Source organism: Pyrgilauda ruficollis, unplaced genomic scaffold, assembly GCF_017590135.1.
Source record: "Pyrgilauda ruficollis isolate IOZ18807 unplaced genomic scaffold, ASM1759013v1 scaffold255, whole genome shotgun sequence".
Classification (NCBI taxonomy): Eukaryota; Metazoa; Chordata; class Aves; order Passeriformes; family Passeridae; genus Pyrgilauda; species Pyrgilauda ruficollis.
The window spans coordinates 198,153-219,391 of record NW_024523878.1 but is presented as its reverse complement, the minus strand read 5'-3'; the positions used below and the strand labels follow the sequence as shown (position 1 = coordinate 219,391).

Sequence of the window (21,239 nt, the reverse complement as noted above, 5' to 3'; positions counted from 1 at the left end):
CCCTGGAAAATCCAGGAAGGATCCACACCAAAGCTCTGCTCCCTTCCAGTCACCTCCAAAACCAAAAAAAAAATCTTTTTTTTTTATTATTTTGGTAGGATTTTAAGGAATTTTTTCTCCTTTGAAAGCCTAAAATTCCACATTTTTTTGCTCCATGCCTTTAGAAACCTCAGGATAAAAAAGGAGCTCCAAGCTCCCACAACAGGAGAAAAGCTGAAAACCTTTAAAAGGAATTTTCTTGTTGTTTTTTTGGGGCATTTTTGTATTTTTTCTTTTCCTTTTTATTCTCGTCCTCATTAAAACCAAACCCAGCAATTCCTTGGCAGCAGCTGGAAAAGTTTCTCCATGGAGAATTCCTCCCCAACAAGAGCCTGGAGAATGTGCTCACATTCCAGCTTTTTACACCAAATTCCCAAAGCAAAACCTCATTTGGGTTTTTTTTTTTGGGAAAAAAAAAAGCCTGGAAAAAAAAATGGGGAGGATAAACCCAAACCCACCCCGTTTTTTCATGGAAAAAAGTTCCCAAAAATCAGGATTTGGGATTTTCCAGCTTTTTTTTGTTGCTTTCCTGGGAATTCAAGGGCTTCTCTACCTGTGGTTTTTTCAATTTTTCCCAAGGTTGGGAAATTCAGGATGAAAAATCAGGAAGTGCCTGGAGGATTCTTGGGTTGGGGGGTGATGGTGCTGTGGAAAGAAAAAGGAAAAGTTAAATTTAGCAGCTTGAAAATGTGGGAAATTTGGGGTTTCCTTAAAAAATTCCCTCTGCTGGGTAAGGGGTTGTTGTTGGGGTGGCACAGCCACTTGTGCAGGCTGAAAAAGGCCAAAAAATCGCCCCCAAAATCAAAATAAATCCCAAAAATCCCTCAAAAAAAAAAAAAGAAAAAAAACCCCCAAAACTCCCCCCACAAAAAATCCCCCCAAAATAAAAAAAAAATCCCCCAAAAAATAAAAAAAAACCAATCCTCCAAAATTTAAAACAAATCCTAAAAAATCCCTCAAAAATTTTTAAAATGGCAAAATCTCCCTGAAATTCCATTTATTCTCATTTTTCCCATGGCAAACAGTACTGCTTTCCCCCAGAGAACGTGGGAAAAGCAGGGAATGCTGTCCTGGATAATCCTGGAGTTTTTTCCCAGGATTTTGGGGGTACCTCTCCCCAATCCTTCCATCCCTAAACTCCAAATTCTTTGAATCTTCCCAAAAATCTCCCCAAAAATTCAATTTATTCTCATTTTTCCCTTAGCAAACGACACTCTTTTCCCTCAGGGAATGGGGGAAAAGCAGGGAATGCTGTCCTGGATAATCCTGGAATTCTCTTCCCAGGATTTTGGGGGTACTTCTTCCCAATCCTTCCATCCCTAAACTCCAAATTCTTTGGATCTCCCCAAAAATCTCTCAAAAATTCAATATATTCCCACTTTTCCCTTAGCAAACGACACTCTTTTCCCTCAGGGAATGGGGGAAAAGCAGGGAATGCTGTCCTGGATAATCCTGGAATTCTCTTCCCAGGATTTTTGGGGCACCTCCTCCCAATCCTTCCATCCCTAACCTCCAAATTCTTCAGATCTCCCCAAAAATCTCCCCAAAAATCTCCCAAAAATTCAATATATTCCCGCTTTTTGCATTACAAACATCACTTTTTTCTCTCAGGGAATGGGGGAAAAGCAGGGAATGCTGTCCTGGATAATCCTGGGTTTTTTCCCGGAATTCTGGGGGTACCTGCGGCCCTGGGCGGCGTTGAGCTGCTCCTTCATGGCTATGGAGTGCCTGAGCAGGCTGTCGATGCTCTTGAAGTAAACACTGCTGTCAGTCATGTTCTTGATGGCACTGGAAAAGCGGGAAAAGCGGGAAAAGCGGGGAGGAGGCGGAGCTGGGATTCCCAAATTCTGCTCGTTCCCCCTCTAATCCCAGGAAAATTCAGGTTTGAGGAGTTTTCCACTGGGGGAAAACTTGCAGAAAATCCTGAAATTCCTGCTAGGAGTTCCCAAATCCTAACTCATTCCCTGGATCCTGCTGGGTTTTCCAGGCTGGAAAATCCTGAAATTCCTGCTAGGAGTTCCCAAATCCCAATCCCTGGATCCTGCTGGGTTTTCCAGCTCAGAATTCCAGGAATTTCCCTCTCAAAGTGGAAATTCCAAATCCCAACTCATTCCCTGGATTTTCCAGCCTGGAATTCCAGGAATCTAACCCTCAAAATGAAAATCCCAATTAATTTCCTGGATCTTTCCACCCAGATTTCCAGGAATTTCCCTCTCAGTGTGGAAATCCCAAATCCCAGCTCCTCCCATCCTCATTCCCTGGATTTTCCAGCCCAGAATTTCAGGAATTTCCCTTTCAAAGTGGAAATCCCAAATCCCAGCTCTTCCCAATCCATCCCCTGGATCCTGCTGGGTTTTCCAGCCTGGAATTCCAGGAATTTCACCTTCAAAGTGTTCAAAGCTAATCCCAAATCCCAACTCATTCCCTGGGTTTTCCAGCCCAGAATTCCAGGAATTTTACCCTCAAAGTGTTCAAAGCTCATCCCAAATCCCAACTCATTCCCTGGATTTTCCAGCCCAGAATTTCAGGAATTTCCCTCTCAAAGCGAAAATCCCAAATCCCAGCTCCTGCCATGCTCATTCCCTGGATCCTGCAGGGATTTCCAGGCAGAATTCCAGGAATTCCATACCTGCAGGCATACTCCACGGTGTAAATGGCTCCCTGGCTCTGCTCCTCCCAGCTCTGCATGTCCGACTGTGAGGGGAAAAAAAAACATGGATCAGGCAGGATCTAAACTGGGAATGGGGAATTTGGGAGGGAATTCCTGGTGGAATGGGATGGGATGGGATTCCCAGGGAAGCTGGGGCTGCCCCTGGATCCCTGGGATGTCCAAGCAGGGAAGGATCCAAGGAAAACTTGGAGCTGCTTCCAGAGGTGCAAGGAGTTCCAAAGGAGCTGGAGAGGATTTGGGATGAGGGATGGAGGGACAGGACCAGGGAATGGATTTGGGATTTGGGATGGAATTCCAGGGCACAGGGAATGGATTTGGGATGGGAATTCCAGGGCACAGGGAAGGGATTTAAACTGGAAAAGGGGAATCTGGGTGGGATTTGTGCAGGAATTCCTGGCTGGAATTACCAAAGCAACTGAGGCTGCCCCTGGATCCCTGGGATGTCCAAGGAAAGTGGGAGAAGGGAAGGCTCCAGAGAAACCTTGGAGCTGCTCCCAGAGCCTAAAGGGGCTCCAGGAGAGCTGGAAAGGGATTTGGGATGAGGGGTGGAGGGACAGGACCAGGGAATGGACTTGGGATGGGAATTCCGGGGGGACAGGGAATGGATTTGGGATGGAGTTCCAGGACCCAAAAATTGGATTTGGGATGGGAATCCCAGGACCCAGGGAATGGATTTGGGATGGGAATTCCAGGACTCAGAGATTGGATTTGGGATGGGAATTCCAGGGGACAGGGAATGGATTTGGGACTCCAGCACCCAGGGAATGGATTTGGGATGGAATCCCAGGACCCAAAGAATGGATTTTGGATGGAATTCCAGGACTCAGAGATTGCATTTGGGATGGGAATTTCAGGGCCCAGGGAATGGATTTGGGATGGAATTGCAGGGCCCAAAGAATGGATTTGGGATGGGAATCCCAGGGCACAGAAATTGGATTTGGGATGGGAATCCCAGGACCCGTGGAACGGATTTAAACCCAGAAAAGGGAATTCCCGTGGGAATGTTGGGGCAGGCACGGGCTGCCATTCCCAGAGCAGCGGTGCCGGGTTGGGGCGGGGGGGCAGGGCCGTGCTGGGATCGCCCCCGGGCTCCCGGGATTCCCGGGATTGCCGGGATCGCGCACCTTGTGCTGGGCCAGCTCGGGCAGGGAGCGGCGCACGTGCTCCTGCAGCCGGAACAGCGCCACCGAGGGCTCGTTGGCCAGCACGTACAGGCTCTCCGTGAACTTGTCCGCCACTGCACCGACGGGGAAACCGGGACTGACCGGGAATCAGCGGGGAACCGGGATACGGGGGGAGCTGGGCTAGTCCAGAGACAGAGCTCAGTAGAAATCCACGGAAATCCAGAGAAATCCATGGAAATATCTCCGTGGAAATCCAGGGAAATCCATGGAAACACATCCATAGAAATCCATAGAAATATCTCTATAGAAGTCCATGGAAATATCTCTGTGGAAATCCACAGAAATCCATGGAAATATCTCTGGAAATCCAGGGAAATCCATGGAAGTCTCTCCATAGAAATCCATGGAAACACATCCACAGAAATATCTCTGTAGAAGTCCATGGACATCCATGGAAACGTCTCTATAGAAATCCACACAAATCCATGGAAATTCATGTAAATCTCTCCATAGAAATCCATGGAAGTAAACGAAAATAGCTCCACAGAAAACCTCAGAAGTAAGTCCAGAGAAATCCATGGAATATTCACAGAAACATCTCCACAGAAATCCATAGAAATACCTCCATGGAAACCCACACAAAACCTCGGCAATATCCCCACAGAATTCCACAGAAAACCTCGGCAATATCCCCACAGAAACCCACACAAAACCTCGCCAATATCCCCACAGAAACCCACACAAAAATCTCCAAGGGACACCCGGGGGCTCTTCACAACAGCAGCCCGGGAGATAAAGGCCGGCAATCAAACCACAACACTCCAGCGGCCAAACCGCCGCTGCGGAGCCTCTCCCAGCCCATCCCCGCGACTCCCGGTCCCGCCTTTGCCATTCCCGGTCCCGCCTTTCCCGGTCCCACCTTTCTTCACCTTCAGCTGCATCTCCGGTTCCTCCATCCCGCCCGCCGCCACTTCCGCTTCCGCCGGCGCGCCCCCGAAACCGCCCCGGGCAGAGAAAACAGCCCCGGCTGGAAACGCTGCCAAGGGAACAACGTTCCGCTTAGCGCTGCCCCCCAAATCGGTGTCACCCCCCCCCGCCACCAAGTCCCCGTTGTCACCCGCGGGGACACTCGGTGCCTCCCGGTTTGTCACCCGCGGGGACACTCGGTACCTCCCGGTTTGGCCGTGCTTCCCTGAGAGGAGTCTGGGGGTGTCGCAGCCTTTGCCCCCCCTCAAGGGAAGGGAAGGGAAGGGAAGGGAAGGGAAGGGAAGGGAAGGGAAGGGAAGGGAAGGGAAGGGAAGGGAAGGGAAGGGAAAGATCCCAGAAATAGGATAAGGAGAACGTGGAGGACCCCAGGAATTGGGATGGGGGGATCCCAGAAATAGGATGAGGAGAGCAAGGGGGACCCCGGGAATCGGGATGGGGAGGGAAGATCCCAGAAACAGGATGAGAACAATAAAGGGAACCCCAGGAATTGGGATGGGGGGATCCCAGAAATAGGATGAGGAGAGCAAGGGGGACCCCAGGAACTGGGATGGGGAGGGCAGAGGGGACCCCAGACCCCTGTGCAGTGTGGGGGTCTCAGGCGCTCGGGGTCTGTCCCACCCGTCCCCGTTTCCCCCCTCTCCCACCCCATCCTTGTGCCAGGAAGGTGAAGGAGCTGTCGGGGAGCCCCCCCTGGAGCACAGGACCCCCCCAGAACTGGGTGGAAAAAGGGGGGAAGGAGTGAAAAGGCAGCATGGGGGACAGCGGGGTCCCCTCGGCGCGTCCCCAGCAGGACGGGGACGCGGCGCTGCCGGAGCGTGGGGACGGTGAGTTGGGAATGCTGGGGACAAACTGGACCCGGGGTCCTCCTGGAACCTGGGGTACCCTGAGCTGGGTGGGACCACCCAGCCCAGGACACCCCAAAAGGTGCCCGGGGGTGACAGCGAGGTGCCCGGGTGGCAGGTGGAGCCGAGACCCCGCGGGATTCCTCGGCTGCTCCCGTGGATTCCCAGAGCCCCAGTGAGCCCCTGGACGGTGAGTGTGGCACACGGGGAATTCCCTGGCATCTCCCATCCCAAAAATCCCAGGAAGGAGCCTCAAATGTGGAAAATCCCACCCCAATCCCAATCCCAAAGTTTGGTGCCCACTCCTCCTGCCAGCCCTGAGAGGTCGCTGCAGCTCCACACTAATTGGAGATGGGAATTCTCATTTTTCCTGGATTTTTCCCAATAAAATTGCATGTCAGGGGCTGGAAACACTTTGGGATTCCCAGGAAAGGGCCTCAAATGTGGAAAATTCCATCCCAATCTCAATCCCAAAATTTGGTGCCCACTCCTCCTGCCAGCCCTGAGAGGTCGCTGCAGCTCCACGCTGGAATTGGAGATGGGAATTCTCATTTTTCCTGGATTTTTTCCCAATAAAACTGCAGATCAAGGGCTGGAAACACTTTGGGATTCCCAAGTGGAGCCTGGCAAGGATGGGAAATAGGGGGATGGACCTGGGTGGCTTGGATTTAAATAAATGGAAAATAAACCTGAAATTAATGGAGAGTAAATAAATAAATAAATAAATAGAGAATAAACAATTAGAGAATGAATAAATATAAAATAAACCAGAAATTAATCGAGAATAACCCCAAGTTAATCAAGAATAGCTCCAGGTTAATGGAGAATAACCCAGAATTAATCAGGAATAACCCAAAATTAATCAAGAATAAGCCCAAATTAATGGAGAATAACCCCAAATTAATGGAGAATAACCCCAAATTAATGGAGAATAAAGTGCAGACCCTCTGTGCTGCCCCAGGTTTCCCCCTGAAGCATTCCAACACCTTGACCAACAGACAGAGAGGCAATGAGGTGTCAGCGCTGCCGGCCACGCTGGACAGTGAGTGCCACCAGTGTCCCCAGGGGCTGCAGGGGCATGTCAGGGGCTGGAAACACTTTGGGATTCCCAGGAAAGGGCCTCAAATGTGGAAAATTCCATCCCAATCTCAATCCCAAAATTTGGTGCCCACTCCTCCTGCCAGCCCTGAGAGGTCGCTGCAGCTCCACACTCTAATTGGAGATGGGAATTCTCATTTTTCCTGGATTTTTTCCCAATAAAACTGCAGATCAAGGGCTGGAAACACTTTGGGATTCCCAAGTGGAGCCTGGCAAGGATGGGAAATAGGGGGATGGACCTGGGTGGCTTGGATTTAAATAAATGGAAAATAAACCTGAAATTAATGGAGAGTAAATAAATAAATAAATAAATAGAGAATAAACAATTAGAGAATGAATAAATATAAAATAAACCAGAAATTAATCGAGAATAACCCCAAGTTAATCAAGAATAGCTCCAGGTTAATGGAGAATAACCCAGAATTAATCAGGAATAACCCAAAATTAATCAAGAATAAGCCCAAATTAATGGAGAATAACCCCAAATTAATGGAGAATAACCCCAAATTAATGGAGAATAAAGTGCAGACCCTCTGTGCTGCCCCAGGTTTCCCCCTGAAGCATTCCAACACCTTGACCAACAGACAGAGAGGCAATGAGGTGTCAGCGCTGCCGGCCACGCTGGACAGTGAGTGCCACCAGTGTCCCCAGGGGCTGCAGGGGACAGGGGACAGCAGGGCAGGGGCTGGGGCCACCCCGGGATTCTGGGGACAGCTCCCACCCCCCAGATTTGCGGGGAATTCTTTTTCCCTGATGGATTTGTCCCTTCCAGCGTTATCCAAGGGGACAGGGGAAGGGTTGGGGTCACCTCAGGACTGTGGGGACATCTCCCACCCCCCAGATTTGCAGGGAATTCTTTTTCCCTGATGGATTTGTCCCTTCCAGCGCTGTCCATGGGGACATGGGGACAGCAGGGGAGGCCACCACAGGATTTTGGGGACAGCTCCCACCCCCCAAATTTGCAGGGAATTCTTTTTCCCTGATGGATTTGTCTCTTGCAGCGCTGTCCATCCACCAGCTCGCTGCCCAAGGGGAGCTCATCCAGCTGAAGGAGCACCTGAGGAAAGGTTGGTGTCCCTTTGGCCCTGCCAGGACCTGCCAGGTCCTCTCTGGTGACCTCACACTTGCTTTCCACCCAGCCATAACACCGCTGGAATTGGGGCTGCTTGTGGAGATTTCTCCAGTTTTGCAGATCGGAAAAATCCTCAAAAATCCTCAGTTCCAACCACCCAGCAGCTGGCTGAGGTGGTTTTTCAGCCCTTACTGGTTGTACTGGTTGAACTGGGAGCAGGGGGGGGGTTCACGTGGCTGTTGTCATCTCCCCAGGTGAGAATTTGGTGAACAAACCCGACGAGAGGGGCTTCACCCCCCTGATCTGGGCCGCAGCTTTCGGGGAGATCGAGACCGTGCGGCACCTGCTGGAGTGGGTGAGGCCGGGGGGCTGCGGGGCTGCCGGGGGGTCCTGGGCTCTGTCCTGGGCTCTGTCCTTGTCCTGGGCTCTGTCCTTGTCCTGGGCTCTGTCCTGGGGTCTGTCCTTGTCCTGGGCTCTGTCCTGGGCTCTGTCCTGGGCTCTGTCCTTGTCCTGGGCTCTGTCCTTGTCCTGGGGTCTTTCCTGAGCTCTGTCCTGGGCTCTGTCCTTGGTCCTGGGGTCAGTCCTGGGGTCTGTCCTTGGTCCTGGGGTCAGTCCTGGGGTCAGTCCTGGGCTCTGTCCTTGTCCTGGGCTCTGTTCTGGGGTCTGTCCTTGGTCCTGGGGTCTGTCCTTGGTCCTGGGACCTGTCCTTGGCCCTGGGGATCTCTTTTTTATATTCTGGGATCTCCCTCTTTTATTCCAGGGCCTCTGTCTTTAATCCTGGGACCTCTCTCCTTAATCCAGGGATTATTTCGGGAATTTTATTTTGGGATCTGCTTCTGGTTTTAATCCTGGGATTTCCCGTTTTTATCCTGGGATCTCCCTCTGTCCTCCACTGTCCCAGGGTGCTGCAGGGGCAGTGTCAGCCCAGGGAGGGTGGCTGTGGGCAGTGTCAGCAGCTGTCCCTGCCATGGGCAGTGTCACAGATGTCCCTGCTGTGGGCAGTGTCACAGCTATCCCTGCTGTGGGCAGTGTCACCAGCTGTCCCTGCTGTCCCCAGGGCAGTGTCACAGCTGTCCCCTCTGTGGGCAGTGTCACCAGGCTGTCCCTGCCATGGGCAGTATCACAGCTGTCCCTGCTGTCCCCAGGGCAGTGTCCCCGCTGTCCCCAGGCAGTGTCACAGCTGTCCCCAGGGCAGTGTCCCCGCTGTCCCCAGGCAGTGTCACAGCTGTCCCCAGGCAGTGTCACAGCTGTCCCGCTGTCCCCAGGGTGCCGATCCCCACGCGCTGGCCAAGGAGCGCGAGAGCGCGCTGGCCCTGGCCAGCATGGGCGGCTACACCGACATCGTCACCATGCTGCTGGACAGGGACGTGGACATCAACACCTACGACTGGGTGAGTGCCACCCGCACGGCCGGGGGACAGCGGGGACAGCGGGGACAGGCCTCCCCAGTGCCACCAGCGTGGCTGGGCGACACCAGTCTGGAACTGGGAGAGGCTGGAATGGGATCCCAGTGAGATCCAGCCTGGAATTGAGAGAGGCTGGAATGGGATCCCAGTCTGGAACTGGGAGAGCTGGGAAGGCGATCCCAGTCTGGAGCTGGGAGAAGCTGGGACGAGGTCCTAGTGAGTTCCAGTCTGGAGCTGGGAAAGGCTGGGACGGGATCCCAGTCTGGAACTGAGAGAGGTGGGAAGGGGATCCCAGTCCAGAACTGGGAGAGGCTGGAATGGATCCCAGCGGGTGGGGAAGCCCCTGAGGGACCCCAGGGAGAAGGAGGGGCTGTGTGAGCCCAGGAATGACCATGAGGCACCCCAGGAAGGAGCAGGGGCTGTGTGAGCCCAGGAATGACATCTGCCCACCCTGAGGGACCCCAGGGAGAAGCAGGGGCTGTGTGAGCCCAGAAATGACCTCTCCACCCCCTCCCCACCCCACAGGGGCTGTGTGAGCCCAGGAATGACCCTGAGGGACCCCAGGGAGAAGCAGGGGCTGTGTGAGCCCAGGAATGATCCTGAGGGACCCCAGGGAGAAGCAGGGGCTGTGTGAGCCCAGGAATGACCTCTCCACCCCCTCCCCACCCCACAGAACGGGGGCACCCCCCTGCTCTACGCCGTGCGCGGGAACCACGTCAAGTGTGTGGAGGCCCTCCTGGGTAAGGCAAAAATCTGCTCCGTGGTGGCCCCATCTCCTGGAATTGCTGCCCGGGAGGAGGCTGAGGGGCGAGGGGCAGCTCCTGGGGTGCCTGCTCCCCCTGGCAGCCCCCACTGCTGACCCGCAGCTTGCGGCGCTGACCTGACCGAGGAGGCGGATTCGGGGTACACCCCCATGGACCTGGCCGTGGCCCTGGGACACAAGAAAGGCAAGTGGTCTCCATCAGGAAACGGGGGATTTCCACTCAAAAAGTAGGGGTTTCCCTCAGGAAACAGGGGTTTCCCTCAGGAAACTGGTATTTCCCTCAGAAAATGGGAATTTCCCTCAGAAAACTGGGGATTTCCCTCAGAAAATGGGAATTTTGCCCTCAAAAAGCAGGGATTTCCCTCAGGAAACAGGGATTTCCCTCAAAAAGCAGGGATTTCCTTCAGGAAACAGGGATTTCCCTCAGAAAACAGGGACTTTGCCTCGGAAAACATGGATTTTGCCTCAGAAAACTGGGATTTTCCCTCAGAAAACTGGGATTCTTCCTCAGAAAATTGGGATTTTCCCTCAGAAAACCTGGGTTTCCCCTCAGGAAACAGGGGTTCCCCTCAGAAAACTGGGATTTTCCCTCAGAAAGCAAGAGTAAAACGATGACCAGCTCCTTCCCAGAGCAGCCTCCCTGAATCCCACCCTCTCCCTCCCTCAGTCCAACAGGTTATCGAGAACCACATCCTGAAGCTGTTCCAGAACAAGAAGAAAAAGAAGTGAGGCAGCAGCTCCAGCTCTTCCCAGGATCACCATGGCCTCATCCCGATGCTCCAGGCATGGAGAAATCCAGAAATTTCTGCCCTCGTGGATCCAAGCTTCACCCGGGGGTGGCATGGCTGCCGTGCCTGAAATCCAGGGACACTCATTCCAGCCCTGGCTGGGCTCGGCTGCTCCGTGTTTGCCATCAGAAGTAAACTCTAATTGCAATTAAACTCTGTGGAGCCCTATCTGCTGCCTCAGCCCATCCTAACCCCGGGTTTTGGGCAGCCAGGAGTCAAAATTTCCCCTCAGCATTGTGGAATTCCTGTCCAGAGCTGTCCCTTCTCCTGTAAAACTGCCACAGCCAGGATGGGGAAAATCCTGCAGGATTCTGGCACATGGGAATTCCAGTTTTTGGGCAACCATGAGTGAAAATTTCCCTCAGCACTGTGGAATTCCTGTCCAGAGCTGCTGTCCCTTTGGAAAGGGAAGCTCCCATAAAACTGCTATAGCCAGGAGGGAAAATCCTGCAGGATTCTGGCGCACGGGAATTCCAGTTTTTGGGCAACCATGAGTGAAAATTTCCCTCAGCACTGTGGAATTCCTGTCCAGAGCTGTCCCTGCTCCGGTAAAACTGCCACAGCCAGGAGGGAAAATCCTGCAGGATTCTGTTGCTGCCGTCCCAAGCAGCTCAGGGGTGGCCACTGAGGTGACAGCACAGGGAGGGGACACTTCTCTGTCCTGAAGCCAGACCCTGAGGGCTCATTCCAGGAAAAAACAGGAATATCTTTTATTGATCCCATTCCACGCCTGTGCCCCACCACAGCCTCACCAGTGTCACCTCAGGGGACAGGGATCCCCCTCGTGGGGTGTTCAGAGCCCCCAAAGAGGGGACAGCCCCGGGGTCCCCCCCTAGAGCCTCTCCCCCAGCACCCCCAGGTGATAAACCACCACCCTCCCGAAGAAATCCGTGCTGCTCCCAAAGGTGATTTTCAGCTTGTCCAGCACCGTCTCCTCCACCTGGAACCTGTGCAGTTCCCAGTCAAGGAATAACGCTGGGACTGGGATGTGGGGGTCACACCCCCAGCTCCGCTCAGCAGTGGAATTCCCCAAAAAATCCCCAAATTCTGCCTTCTCCCCATCACCTTCCTGGCAAAGGATATTTGCATGGCGTGGCTGTCCTGGGGGTACAGCTCGGATATTTTCACCAGTTCCTCGCCCGTTCTGCAGCCTGGGGAGGGCGAGGAGAGCCTCAGGTGCTTCCAGGAGCCTCCAGGTGCTGTCCCAGAATGTTCCCTGGCTCCCAGCAACACCCAAAGGCTCCCAGCTCCCCTTTATTCACCTACAGAGCTGCTCCAGGTGCTGTCCCAAAATCTTCCCTGGTTCCCACTGGCACCCAGAAGCTCCCAGCCCCTCTTTATTCACCTATGGAGCTGCTCCAGGTGCTCCCCCAAAATATTCCCTAGCTCCCACCAGCTCCCAGCCCCTCTTCCTTCACCCACAGATCCTCTGCAGGTGCTCCTGAGCCCCTCCTGGGCTTTGGGAATTGCCTCCCTGGAGCCCCTGCAGGATGCAGGCGTGGGTAAACTGAGGCAGGAGCCCGCACCTGAGGCGATCCTCACCTTCCAGCGTGCACAGCCGGCTGGAAAAGCCCCCCTGGAACTGGATGTGCAGCTGGGAGACCTTGACAGGGCGGGGGAAATCCAGGGTGACCCACTGGGACGTGCCCTGGGAGGGGACAGGAGTGTCACAGGGGGCACGGAGCGGGGCGGGGGGTGGTCACAGCTGTGTCCCTGTCCCTGTCCCCTCACCTGGTCCGAGTTCCAGCAGGTCTCCTCGCTGCCATCAAAGAGGTGCTGCTTCCCGAACTGCTTCACGTCCCGGTTCAGCACCGAGCTCACCCTGCGGGGACAGTGCCACCCCCCCGGGGGACATCAGGGGCAGGCAGGGCCGGGGACAGCGGGTGACAGGCGGGAGGGGCCGGCACTCACCGCGTGGCCGTGTGGGCACAGACCAGGGGCTCCACGGGCATCGCCGCCTGCGGAGAGGGATGGGCATGATGGGGACACCCAAAACAGGGCTGGGGACACCCAAAATGCGACCTGGGACACACAGAACGGGGCTGGGGACACCTGGGTGGGACTGGGGGCACCCAAAACGGGACTGGGGACACCCAAAACGGGACTGGGGACACCTGGGTGGGACTGGGGACACCCAAAACAGGGCTGGGGACACCCAAAAATGGGACCTGGGACACCCAAAACAGGGCTGGGGACACCCAGAATGGGGCTGGGGACACCCAAAACGGGGCTGGGGACACCCAAAATGGGACCTGGGACACCCAAAACGGGGCTGGGGACACCTGGGTGGGACTGGGGGCACCCAAAACAGGGCTGGGGACACCCAAAACGGGACTGGGGATACCTGGGTGGGACTGGGGACACCCAAAACGGGAATGGGGACACCTGGGTGCGAATGGGAACACCCTAAACACTACTGGGGACACCTGGGCGGGAATGGGGACCCTTGGATTGTACTGGGGACACCCAGAACAGCGCTGGGGACCCGGGGACACCCCTGGGCACCATCGGACCGTGCTGGGGACCCCCCGAACAGCAGCGGTGACACCCGGACAGCAATGGGGACCCCCGAGCAGCCCTGGGGACCCCCGGGAGCCGCTCCCCGGCCCCTCCCGGTGCTGCCCCGCACTCACCGCCCGCCGCAGGAAGAGGCGGAGCCGCCGCCCCGCTCCCGGTGTCCGGTACCGCCCTCGGCATCGCGGGGACTCCGCCACGGCAGCTCCGTGTGCCCCCCGCCACCCTCCGTGTCCCCCAGCACCACCGACCCCTCCCGCCATGTTCGCCCCCCTGCAAAAGCCTCGCCCCCGGTACCGGTTCCCGGTACCGGTCCCCGCGTGTCCTTGGGGATCCCCGCTCCTTTCCCGGTGCTGGGGGGGCACGGGCGGGGGGCGCGGGGACCTTCCCGGGGCAGCTCTGCTGGTGACACCGGCGGAGAGCGGCTGGGAGGGGAGAGGGAGAGGGAGAGGGAGAGGGAAGGAGTGCGGGGCGGGAGGGATACCCGCATTCCTGCGTCCCTGAAACCCTGCGTGTGCCTGCATCCCTAAACCTCTGAATTCCTGAATCCCGTGTCATTCCTGAGTCCCTGCAGCCCTGCAGGTCCCTGCACATCCCCGCATCCCTGCATATCCCTGCACATCCCTGCAGCCCTGCATATCCCTGCATCCCTGAATGCCTGCATTCCTGAATTCCTGCATATCCCTGCAACCCTGAATCCCTGCAAATCTCTGCATATCCCTACACATCCCTGCACACTCCTGCATCCCTGCACATCCCTGCATATTCCTGCATCCCTGCAGACCCCAGGATCCTTCCACAGCCCAGCAGTGCTGCACCTCCCAGTTCATCCCTGCATTCCTGCTCATCCCCGCATCCTTTTTCATTCCTGTTCATCCTGACATCCCTGCATGGCTCAGCATCTCTGAATCCGTGCTCACCCCTGCGAATCCCACCATCTCTGAATCCTTGCTCACCCCTGCCCATCCCAGCATCCTTGAATCCCTGCTCACCCCTGCCCATCCCAGCATCCCTGAATCCCTGCTCACCCCTGCCCATCCTTGAATCCCTGCTCACCCCTGCCCATCCCAGCATCCCTGCCCACCGCAGCCCCCGGCTCCGCAGCCCCGCAGAGCTCCCGGTGCTGGGTGAGTCACGGCGGCCGCGCCGAGGCCGCCTCAGCTCAGTCACCGGCAAAAATAAACCCGGCGAGAGCTGCGAAGCCACCGCCCCCTCCTCGTCCCCATCCTTGTCTCCATCCCCGTCCCCATCCCCGTCCTGGTCCCCATTCCCGTCCCCGCGCCGCCCCGGGGCTCGGCCCCGGCTGGGGACACGCTGCCGCCCGCACACACATGTCACACACATGTCACACGCCTGTGTGCACACCCGCGGGGGCACGCCACGCAGCAGCACACGCGTGACCGGCTCTGCCTTCCTCCTCCTCCTCCTCCCTCCCCTCCTTCCCCCGTCGAGTTTCGCCTGAGAAATTGGGTCAAAAACCGCAGGAGCCTCATTTGCCCCTGGGCTAATTGCTCGTCTGGGGACAGAGCTGCCACTTCTGCCACCGCCGTGCGCGTCACCTCCCGCACGCGCCTGCCGGCAGCGGCCCCCTCCTCATCCCGGAGACCCCGACCCTGCAGTGCTGCGGAACGGGGAGGATCCCGGAGACCCCGACCCCTCCAGTGCTGCGGAACCGGGAGGATCCCGGTGACCCCAAACCCTCCAGCTCTGAGGAACCGGGAGGATCCCGGTGACCCCCGACCCCTCTGCTCATTGGGAACCGGGAGGATCCCGGAGACCCCGAACCCTGCAGCTCTGCAGAACCGGCAAGCAGGGGCCCAGCCGCGGGATCTTCGGCCTCAGCACCTTCCTCGCTGTCGAGGAACTCGGCGCTGCCGCCGCTGGGCCCGGGCCGGCGGCTCCCGGCTGCCGTCCAGCCCGGCGCTCCGCCGCGCCCCGGGGAGGCCTTTCCACCGGCTCCAGGAGCTGATGGCGAGGCCGGTGCCAAGGCCAGCGCGGGCACGGCTCCAGGCCCCCCGCTCGCACCGGGGCCCGCCGTGCCGGCGGCGCAGGAAGCGACCGCCCGGTGCCTTTTGTGCGGCGGGCGGCGGCCGTGTGGGCTCTGCCGAGCATCCCCGGCCGGCGCTTCCGAAGAAAGAGCGGGTGCCGTGCCCTTCAGCATTAATTACTCGTGCCGATTGATTTCCACTTCCGTGTAAAGCCCCGGGGATGGCCGGGCGGTGCGGAATTCAGGGCGCACCGGCACAGCGCTCTGCCTGTTCTCCGTGCCTTTGTTATTTATCGAAATTCCCCCGCGGGGCTTTAGGAAGGGTTTGGCACAGCCAAATGTCGTTTGTCATTCATGCCAAGTGACAATGTGGTGGCATCTCGGTGCTGGGAAGGAGCAGGGCAGGGTGGCCGTGGGTGCATCCCCCTGGAAGGGGATGGGTAAATGATATAATTATCATTAATTTATTATAAGGCTGGTTTTAAGATCCAGGGGTGAGAGCACCGGGGTTGCTGCAGTGTCCCCAACAGTGTCACCACACCGTGAGTGCCTGACACGTGTCACAGCGCTGTGAGCAGGTGTGAGGGTGGCGTGTGCCGTTAATGAGCTCGGCTTTGCTGACGGGAGATGCTGCTCGGTGTCCCCGCACGGGACAATTAACACCCTGGCTAATGAGCCAGCGCGGCGTCCTGCCAGCCCTGCTGCTGACTGTGGCCCGAGTCAGAGCGGGGCTGCCCGGGCCCCGTGTCCCCCGTGTCCCGTGCCAGCCCGGCTCCCCCAAAATCAGCGCACGGGTGAGCTGGTGGCGTCGCCACCGCGGGGGTCGCCAAGGAGGCGCCCGTGTCCCCTCCCGGGTCCCCTCCCGCGTCCCCGCTCGTGTCCCAGGTGCGGGGTGGCCGCTGCCCGAGGGGGAAGGAGCGGGTCCGGCTGCCGGAAGGGGGGAAGGGAAGGAGGCAGTTGCCATGGAAACCGCAAATAAAATCAATGCACGCTGCCGGGGGGTTCGGAGGGAAGTTGGGCCTGGCCAGGGCAGCATCGCCTCATCCCCGGGGGGACCCTGCAGCCCCTCCTGTGCCCTCCCTGCTGTGCCGAGGTGGCGCCGGGATGAGGGGACAGGGACAGCACGGAGGAGGTGCCATCGCTCTGCCCTCCCCGCGTCCCCTCCCCAGCCCTGGCTGAGCCCTCCTGCCCAGCTCCAGCCCGGCAGCTCGGCCAGGACGGGCCCAGCCGCCGCTTCTCCTCCTGTCCGTCCGTCCGTCCGTCCGTCCGCCCGCCTGTCCCCGTGCCAGTGCCCCGAGCGCTGGCCCCAGCTGCGGTGGCAGCGGCCTCGTTAATGAGCTGCAGTCCTGATGAATGTGGCAGCTCTCCTGGAACGGCCTTCATTAGCCGCCGGCGGACCTGAGCGGAATAACAAGCGGCTCGGTGGGGCTCGGGACGGGGTCCCCCCGAGCACCCCGCGGCCGTGCGGGGACACCGGGCCGAGCTCCCGGGGAGCCCCGGGGCCCCTCTCTGCCCAGCGAGGCTCAGGGACACCGCGGTGGCAGTGCCACCACCCCGAACTGGAGCGGCTTGCGAGGCACCCGGCCAGGCCACCCGCCCAGCTTGGCTCTGTCCTGTGGGGGACGGGGGTGGCCACCACAGAAGCAACCCCTCCGTCCCCATCGGTGTCCCCACACCTGTACCTTGGCCATGTCACCCCTCCATTGTGATGGCAGCAAGACCTGGCTGAGACCTACCAAATTCATGTCACTCATGTCACCAAACCCGGCCTCTCCGCTCTCCCCGGGGGGTTTGGGGACAAACCAGGGCACCGCTGGAGCAGTGGGGACGCCCCCAGCCCCAAGCCCGAGCCGCAGTGGTGTCCCCGCGGGGGGTGGCGCGTCCCTGCCCCTGGCAGCGGGAGCCCCTCGGCGTTGTCACCGCACCCCAACCGCCTGCGGCCGCTCCCCGTGTCCCTGTCACAACAAAGGAAAACATCTCTGGATGGAAACTGCGGGAGGGTCGTCACGGCAACACTGCTGCAGGATTTCACCAGAATCCCGGCGTTCGGGCTCAAAAAGACGCGCAGTCCCCGCGCTCCCCCGCGCAGCCGCCGCCGCCGATCCTGCCGGGGTTGGGGCCCGGGGGGTGGCACCGAGGGATGGGGACACCCCAACCGCGTTGTGCTGGGCCACCCGCTGGGGTCGGGGCTCTGGGGGCGCGGTGACAGCAGGCTCTGCCTCGTGGGAGTAGCTCAGGGCTGGATGTGGGGCTGGAGGGGTGGGGGGACCCCACCCTGGGAGGGGAGGGTGACACTGGGACACCGCTCCGTGCCAGCGCTGGCTCGGCCATCCCGGTCAGGACGCTGGGCTCAGAGGGCGATGGGACACGATGGGACACGATGAAGTCGCCTCCCAGCTGGAGGGAGGACACTGGGATGCCAAACTGGTGCCAGGGCAGGAGCTGGTCCCCAGCGCGTCCCTGGGCGCGGAGCAGCTGCCGAGGAGGGTGGAGAGGTGTCGGTGACACCCCGGTCCCCGAGCCACGCTGGCGGGTGGCTGCTGTGACATTCATCTCCACTTGAGACGAGAGCTCGGCTCAGTCACCGCCGGGGCCTTCCCTGCCACCAAAACGGCCGGCGACACATCCCCGGTGCTCTGCCGGGACTCGGTGTCCCCTGGGGGGTGGCCCGGGGTCCCCCCTCCCTCACCTTGGAGTCCCCGAGAGGCTCCGGGGCCCTTTCGAGGGTCGGGGTCAGGCTGTGGTGGAGTTTTTTGGGGTGGGTGACACGTGGGAAGCGCTGGGCCCACCCGACATTCCCGGTGGGAATGAGGGATGAGCCCATCCCATCCCTGCTCGGATTTCCAGGTGAAATTCAGGAAGACGAAGAGCAGGAGGGAGGATTTGGGGCTGCAGGTGCAGGACCCAGCTGTGGTGGGGGGCACCCAGGTGAGGATTTCAGAGCCGGCCCCACCCCGTGGACCACTCCTGGTCCTCCCAAAAACCCCAAAACCCACCGCTGGTTGCCCTCTCCAAAGATCCCTGGGGTGTCTGGATGCTCTGGGAGCGGCAAGAAGCCGCGATATCAAACCCCTGGGACCCTCTCCCTAATTCCCCTTGGCAAAGCCCACGGGGACGGTGCCCCCTGTCCCTGTCCCCCAGGCTCGGGCACCTCCATGGGGCCGGGCCCGCCAGCTGCAGCCACATAAAGGAGGGGAACAGAGGAGCTCTGTGCGCCGGCAAGGCCGGGATTGTGCCGGAGCAGGGGGGGCTCACAAAAGGCAGGAAACGCCACCAAAAGTCTGGCACAATGGAGTCGGAAATGAGAACTTTGCTCTCGGGTTTCCACGGATCCATCCTATGGGCGAAATAGGGAGGGGGGATTCTCTTTTTTTGGTGCCAAGTTGTGGGAGACAGGCCGGCATTCTTCAGTCACCGGCGGGAAGGTGACCCCCCATTCCCCCCCCCAAAAAAACCCCTCCAATAGCTCAGTGATGGTTTTCTTCCCCCTTTTTGGGGGTCGTTTCTGGTAGTGCTGTTCTTTGGAGAGTCTCAGCCATTTTTTGGGGGAGGGTTGGGGCTTTTTGAAGTCTTTATCCACCCACAGCATCTTCCAGCCCCCCCGCACCCCATTTTTGCCCCACCGGGGGTGTGGGGGGCTGGGGTTGCGCCCTGTACGGCTTAAAGGGAATTTTGGGGTGTGGAGGGGCTGGAAGATGCTCCCCTCTTTGGAAACATACCCAAAAAATCCCGCTGGGCCCCCCCCTCTCCTCCTGCTTCCATTACCGCGACCCCCCCACATCCTCTTAGGGATCACAGCCCCCCCTCTTCCACGGACCCCCCCATCTCTCTCCGAGCCCTCTTAGAGACCCCCCTCATTATAGGGACCCCCTCCCAACCCCTTCCACGCTGCGCGGGGTGCAAGAGGCGGCCCCGCTCGATGGGGAGGGGGCGGCCCCGCTTTTGGGGGGGGTTGGCCCCGGTTTGGGGGGGCGGCGCATGCGCGGCCGCCCCTCGCCCTGCGCCGGGCAGCGCGGAGCGGGCGCGGGTTCTCCGCCGCTGGGCCCGGCCCGGCCCGGCTCGGCCCCCTCCGGGGGGGGCCCGGCCCGCTGCCCCCCTCTCTGAGCCCTGCTTTTAAGCCCCCGGTGCCGGCGGGGGTGCTCGGCTCTACCGGCGGCGATGAGTCCCGGCGCGCCCTGAGCACGGACCAGGTACGTGCGGCACCGGCACCGGCACCGGCACCCGCACCGGCACCGGCACTGGCACCGCCCCCACTGCGGGGCCGGCCGTGGGGACGGTGACACCGGCAGGAGCGGGACGGATCCGCGCTGGGTGCGGGGCCCGGTGGCGGGGATGGGGACGGTGACAGCGACACTGACAGCGGTACCGGCAGCGCCACGGCGGGAGAGGGCTGGATCCGGGCCGGGTCCGGGCTGGGGACGCGGCGGGGCCGCGGGGGCTGCAGAAATGCGGGGCCCGGTGGCGGCGATGGGGACGGTGACACCGGCACTGCTGCGGGGCCGGGGATGGGGGCGGTGACACCGGCAGCGACACCGGCGCCACCACGGCAGGAGCGGGATGGATCCGGGCAGGGGAATGCGGGGTTGGGGAGGCCCGCGGGTCCCGGTCCCGGTGGCGGGGATGGGGACGGTGACACCGGCATGGCTGTGGCAGGAGCGGGACGGATCCGGGCTGGGGAAGCAGCGGGGATGGGGACAATCGGTGTGAGGGGCATTGTGGCTGCCGGGGGGAGGGATGGTGGTCCTGGCGTGGGAGAGATGCTGGGGACACAGAGGGGACAGGGAGCTGTCAGCGAGGGGGTGCAGGGGTTGGGGACAGAGGGGACACTGCGGGGATCAGGGCACTGGGACAGCTGGACAATGGGGGCGTGGCCACTGGCGTTGTGGGGACACCAGGACAGGGGGACACCGGGAGGACTGGGGACACTGAGGGGGGCTGGGGATCACTGGCACTGAGGACGTGGGACAGGGGACACCGTGCCCTGAGCCCCCCAGGAGCTGGCAGCGAGACAGAGGCCAAGCAGATGTAGTGAGGGGTGGCAGGACAGGGTGCCACCAGGCTGTCACCCTGCCACAGCCGCCTGCACCTGGGCCGCCCAGTTCCTTGCTGGTGACACTGGTGGCTCCCTGGCTGGTCGGGAGCCGGGAATGTCCCTGTCCCGGGGGTGGCAGTGCCATGGCCAGGATGTCCCCAGCATGGGGACACAGCGTGGAGCAGCCGGGATGGATGGATGGATGGATGGATGGATGGATGGATGGATGGATGGATGGACGGACAGATGGATGGACGGACGGACAGATGGATGGATGTGGGTGCGGATTAGGGCGCGGGGCTCGGCAGTCCCAAAATCGGCGGGACGGCGGTACCAGCGGCCTGGATCCGTGCCAGACCCGGGGGTCTCCTCCCGGTTTTGTCACCGGGACGGTGTCGGGAGTCACTCCCGGCCTGTGGCCGAGCCCCCGGCAGGGCTGGATGAAGCCGAGGGCTCGGAGCGATGCTGCGCCGGCTCCTGGGCTCCCGCGGTGCTTGGGGCTTTGCAGGGAGAGGCAGAAAGCGGGGCAAAAAGAATAAATAAATTTTTTTAAAAATTTAAAAAAAGAGGAGCAAATTCTAAAATAAAGGCTGCAGACTGTCTGCCTAATAAAAATCGCACCCGGCAAAGGGCCCATATTGGCCGGGATCACAGTTTCCCGAGGTGCTAATTTATTCCGGCAGGCTGGGGGGAGCGGGGAGCATCACGTTGCCTGTGAGATGTGACGGCAGCGAGGTTTGCAGAATTCCTTTGTTGTGGGCAGAGAGGAGGGGACGCCGAGCCGGCCCCGCCGCCGGGCTCCTGCCGCGGCCGCGCAGCCCCGGGGACACCCCCGCAGGACACCCCGGTCCCCGCTGGGGTTGCGGGGACACCGCGGCGCTGGGAGGGAGGTGGGTGCTGGGGGAGGGGGTCAGGG

At 59.4% G+C, this 21,239-nt stretch overlaps 4 protein-coding genes across 9 annotated transcripts in view; 1 reads left to right on the top strand and 3 right to left on the bottom strand.

The window, feature by feature from the left end:
- Nucleotides 1-69: 69 nt before the first annotated feature.
- Nucleotides 70-5,046, bottom strand: BORCS8 (BLOC-1 related complex subunit 8). Of its 4 annotated transcripts, none has more exons than XM_041471090.1 (6): nt 4,754-4,871; nt 3,835-3,947; nt 2,669-2,733; nt 1,720-1,827; nt 593-684; nt 70-460 (listed from the first exon to the last, which is right to left on the bottom strand). In XM_041471090.1, exons 1-5 carry the CDS (start codon nt 4,788-4,790, stop codon nt 642-644), a joined length of 366 nt encoding a protein of 121 aa, XP_041327024.1. In that variant the 5' UTR covers nt 4,791-4,871; the 3' UTR covers nt 70-460; nt 593-641. The 4 variants fall into 4 exon arrangements, with proteins under 4 accessions (XP_041327024.1, XP_041327025.1, XP_041327026.1 ...); XM_041471091.1 differs by lacking the exon at nt 70-460 and adding an exon at nt 5,005-5,046 and having other exon boundaries at nt 536-684; nt 1,720-1,787; nt 4,764-4,870; XM_041471092.1 differs by lacking the exon at nt 70-460 and having other exon boundaries at nt 536-684; nt 1,720-1,787; nt 4,764-4,910.
- Nucleotides 5,047-5,160: 114 nt separating this feature from the next.
- Nucleotides 5,161-10,958, top strand: RFXANK (regulatory factor X associated ankyrin containing protein). Of its 2 annotated transcripts, none has more exons than XM_041471057.1 (9): nt 5,161-5,645; nt 5,782-5,853; nt 7,309-7,389; nt 7,763-7,828; nt 8,088-8,188; nt 9,099-9,224; nt 9,913-9,979; nt 10,106-10,186; nt 10,670-10,958. In XM_041471057.1, exons 1-9 carry the CDS (start codon nt 5,573-5,575, stop codon nt 10,729-10,731), a joined length of 729 nt encoding a protein of 242 aa, XP_041326991.1. In that variant the 5' UTR covers nt 5,161-5,572; the 3' UTR covers nt 10,732-10,958. The 2 variants fall into 2 exon arrangements, with proteins under 2 accessions (XP_041326991.1, XP_041326990.1); XM_041471056.1 differs by lacking the exon at nt 7,309-7,389 and adding an exon at nt 6,625-6,705 and having other exon boundaries at nt 5,163-5,645.
- Nucleotides 10,959-11,475: 517 nt separating this feature from the next.
- Nucleotides 11,476-12,884, bottom strand: LOC121355558 (nuclear receptor 2C2 associated protein). 2 transcript variants are annotated; one of them, XM_041471064.1, is made up of 5 exons: nt 12,702-12,884; nt 12,522-12,612; nt 12,333-12,393; nt 11,874-11,941; nt 11,476-11,737 (listed from the first exon to the last, which is right to left on the bottom strand). In XM_041471064.1, the coding sequence occupies exons 1-5, from the start codon at nt 12,740-12,742 to the stop codon at nt 11,501-11,503; spliced, it is 498 nt and encodes a 165-aa protein (XP_041326998.1). In that variant the 5' UTR covers nt 12,743-12,884; the 3' UTR covers nt 11,476-11,500. The 2 variants fall into 2 exon arrangements, with proteins under 2 accessions (XP_041326998.1, XP_041326999.1); XM_041471065.1 differs by having other exon boundaries at nt 11,476-11,739; nt 12,333-12,438; nt 12,702-12,853.
- A 535-nt stretch (nt 12,885-13,419) lies between these two features.
- LOC121355576 (collagen alpha-1(I) chain-like) overlaps nt 13,420-21,239 on the bottom strand; it is a 9,116-nt gene continuing 1,296 nt past the window's right edge. The window contains exons 3-8 of the mRNA XM_041471096.1: nt 19,170-20,051; nt 16,001-16,190; nt 15,150-15,428; nt 14,864-14,925; nt 14,389-14,762; nt 13,420-13,729 (exon numbers count right to left, since the gene is read on the bottom strand). Coding sequence (XP_041327030.1) covers nt 13,420-13,729; nt 14,389-14,762; nt 14,864-14,925; nt 15,150-15,428; nt 16,001-16,190; nt 19,170-20,051 — 2,097 coding nt within the window. The remainder of the gene's footprint in view (nt 13,730-14,388; nt 14,763-14,863; nt 14,926-15,149; nt 15,429-16,000; nt 16,191-19,169; nt 20,052-21,239) is intronic.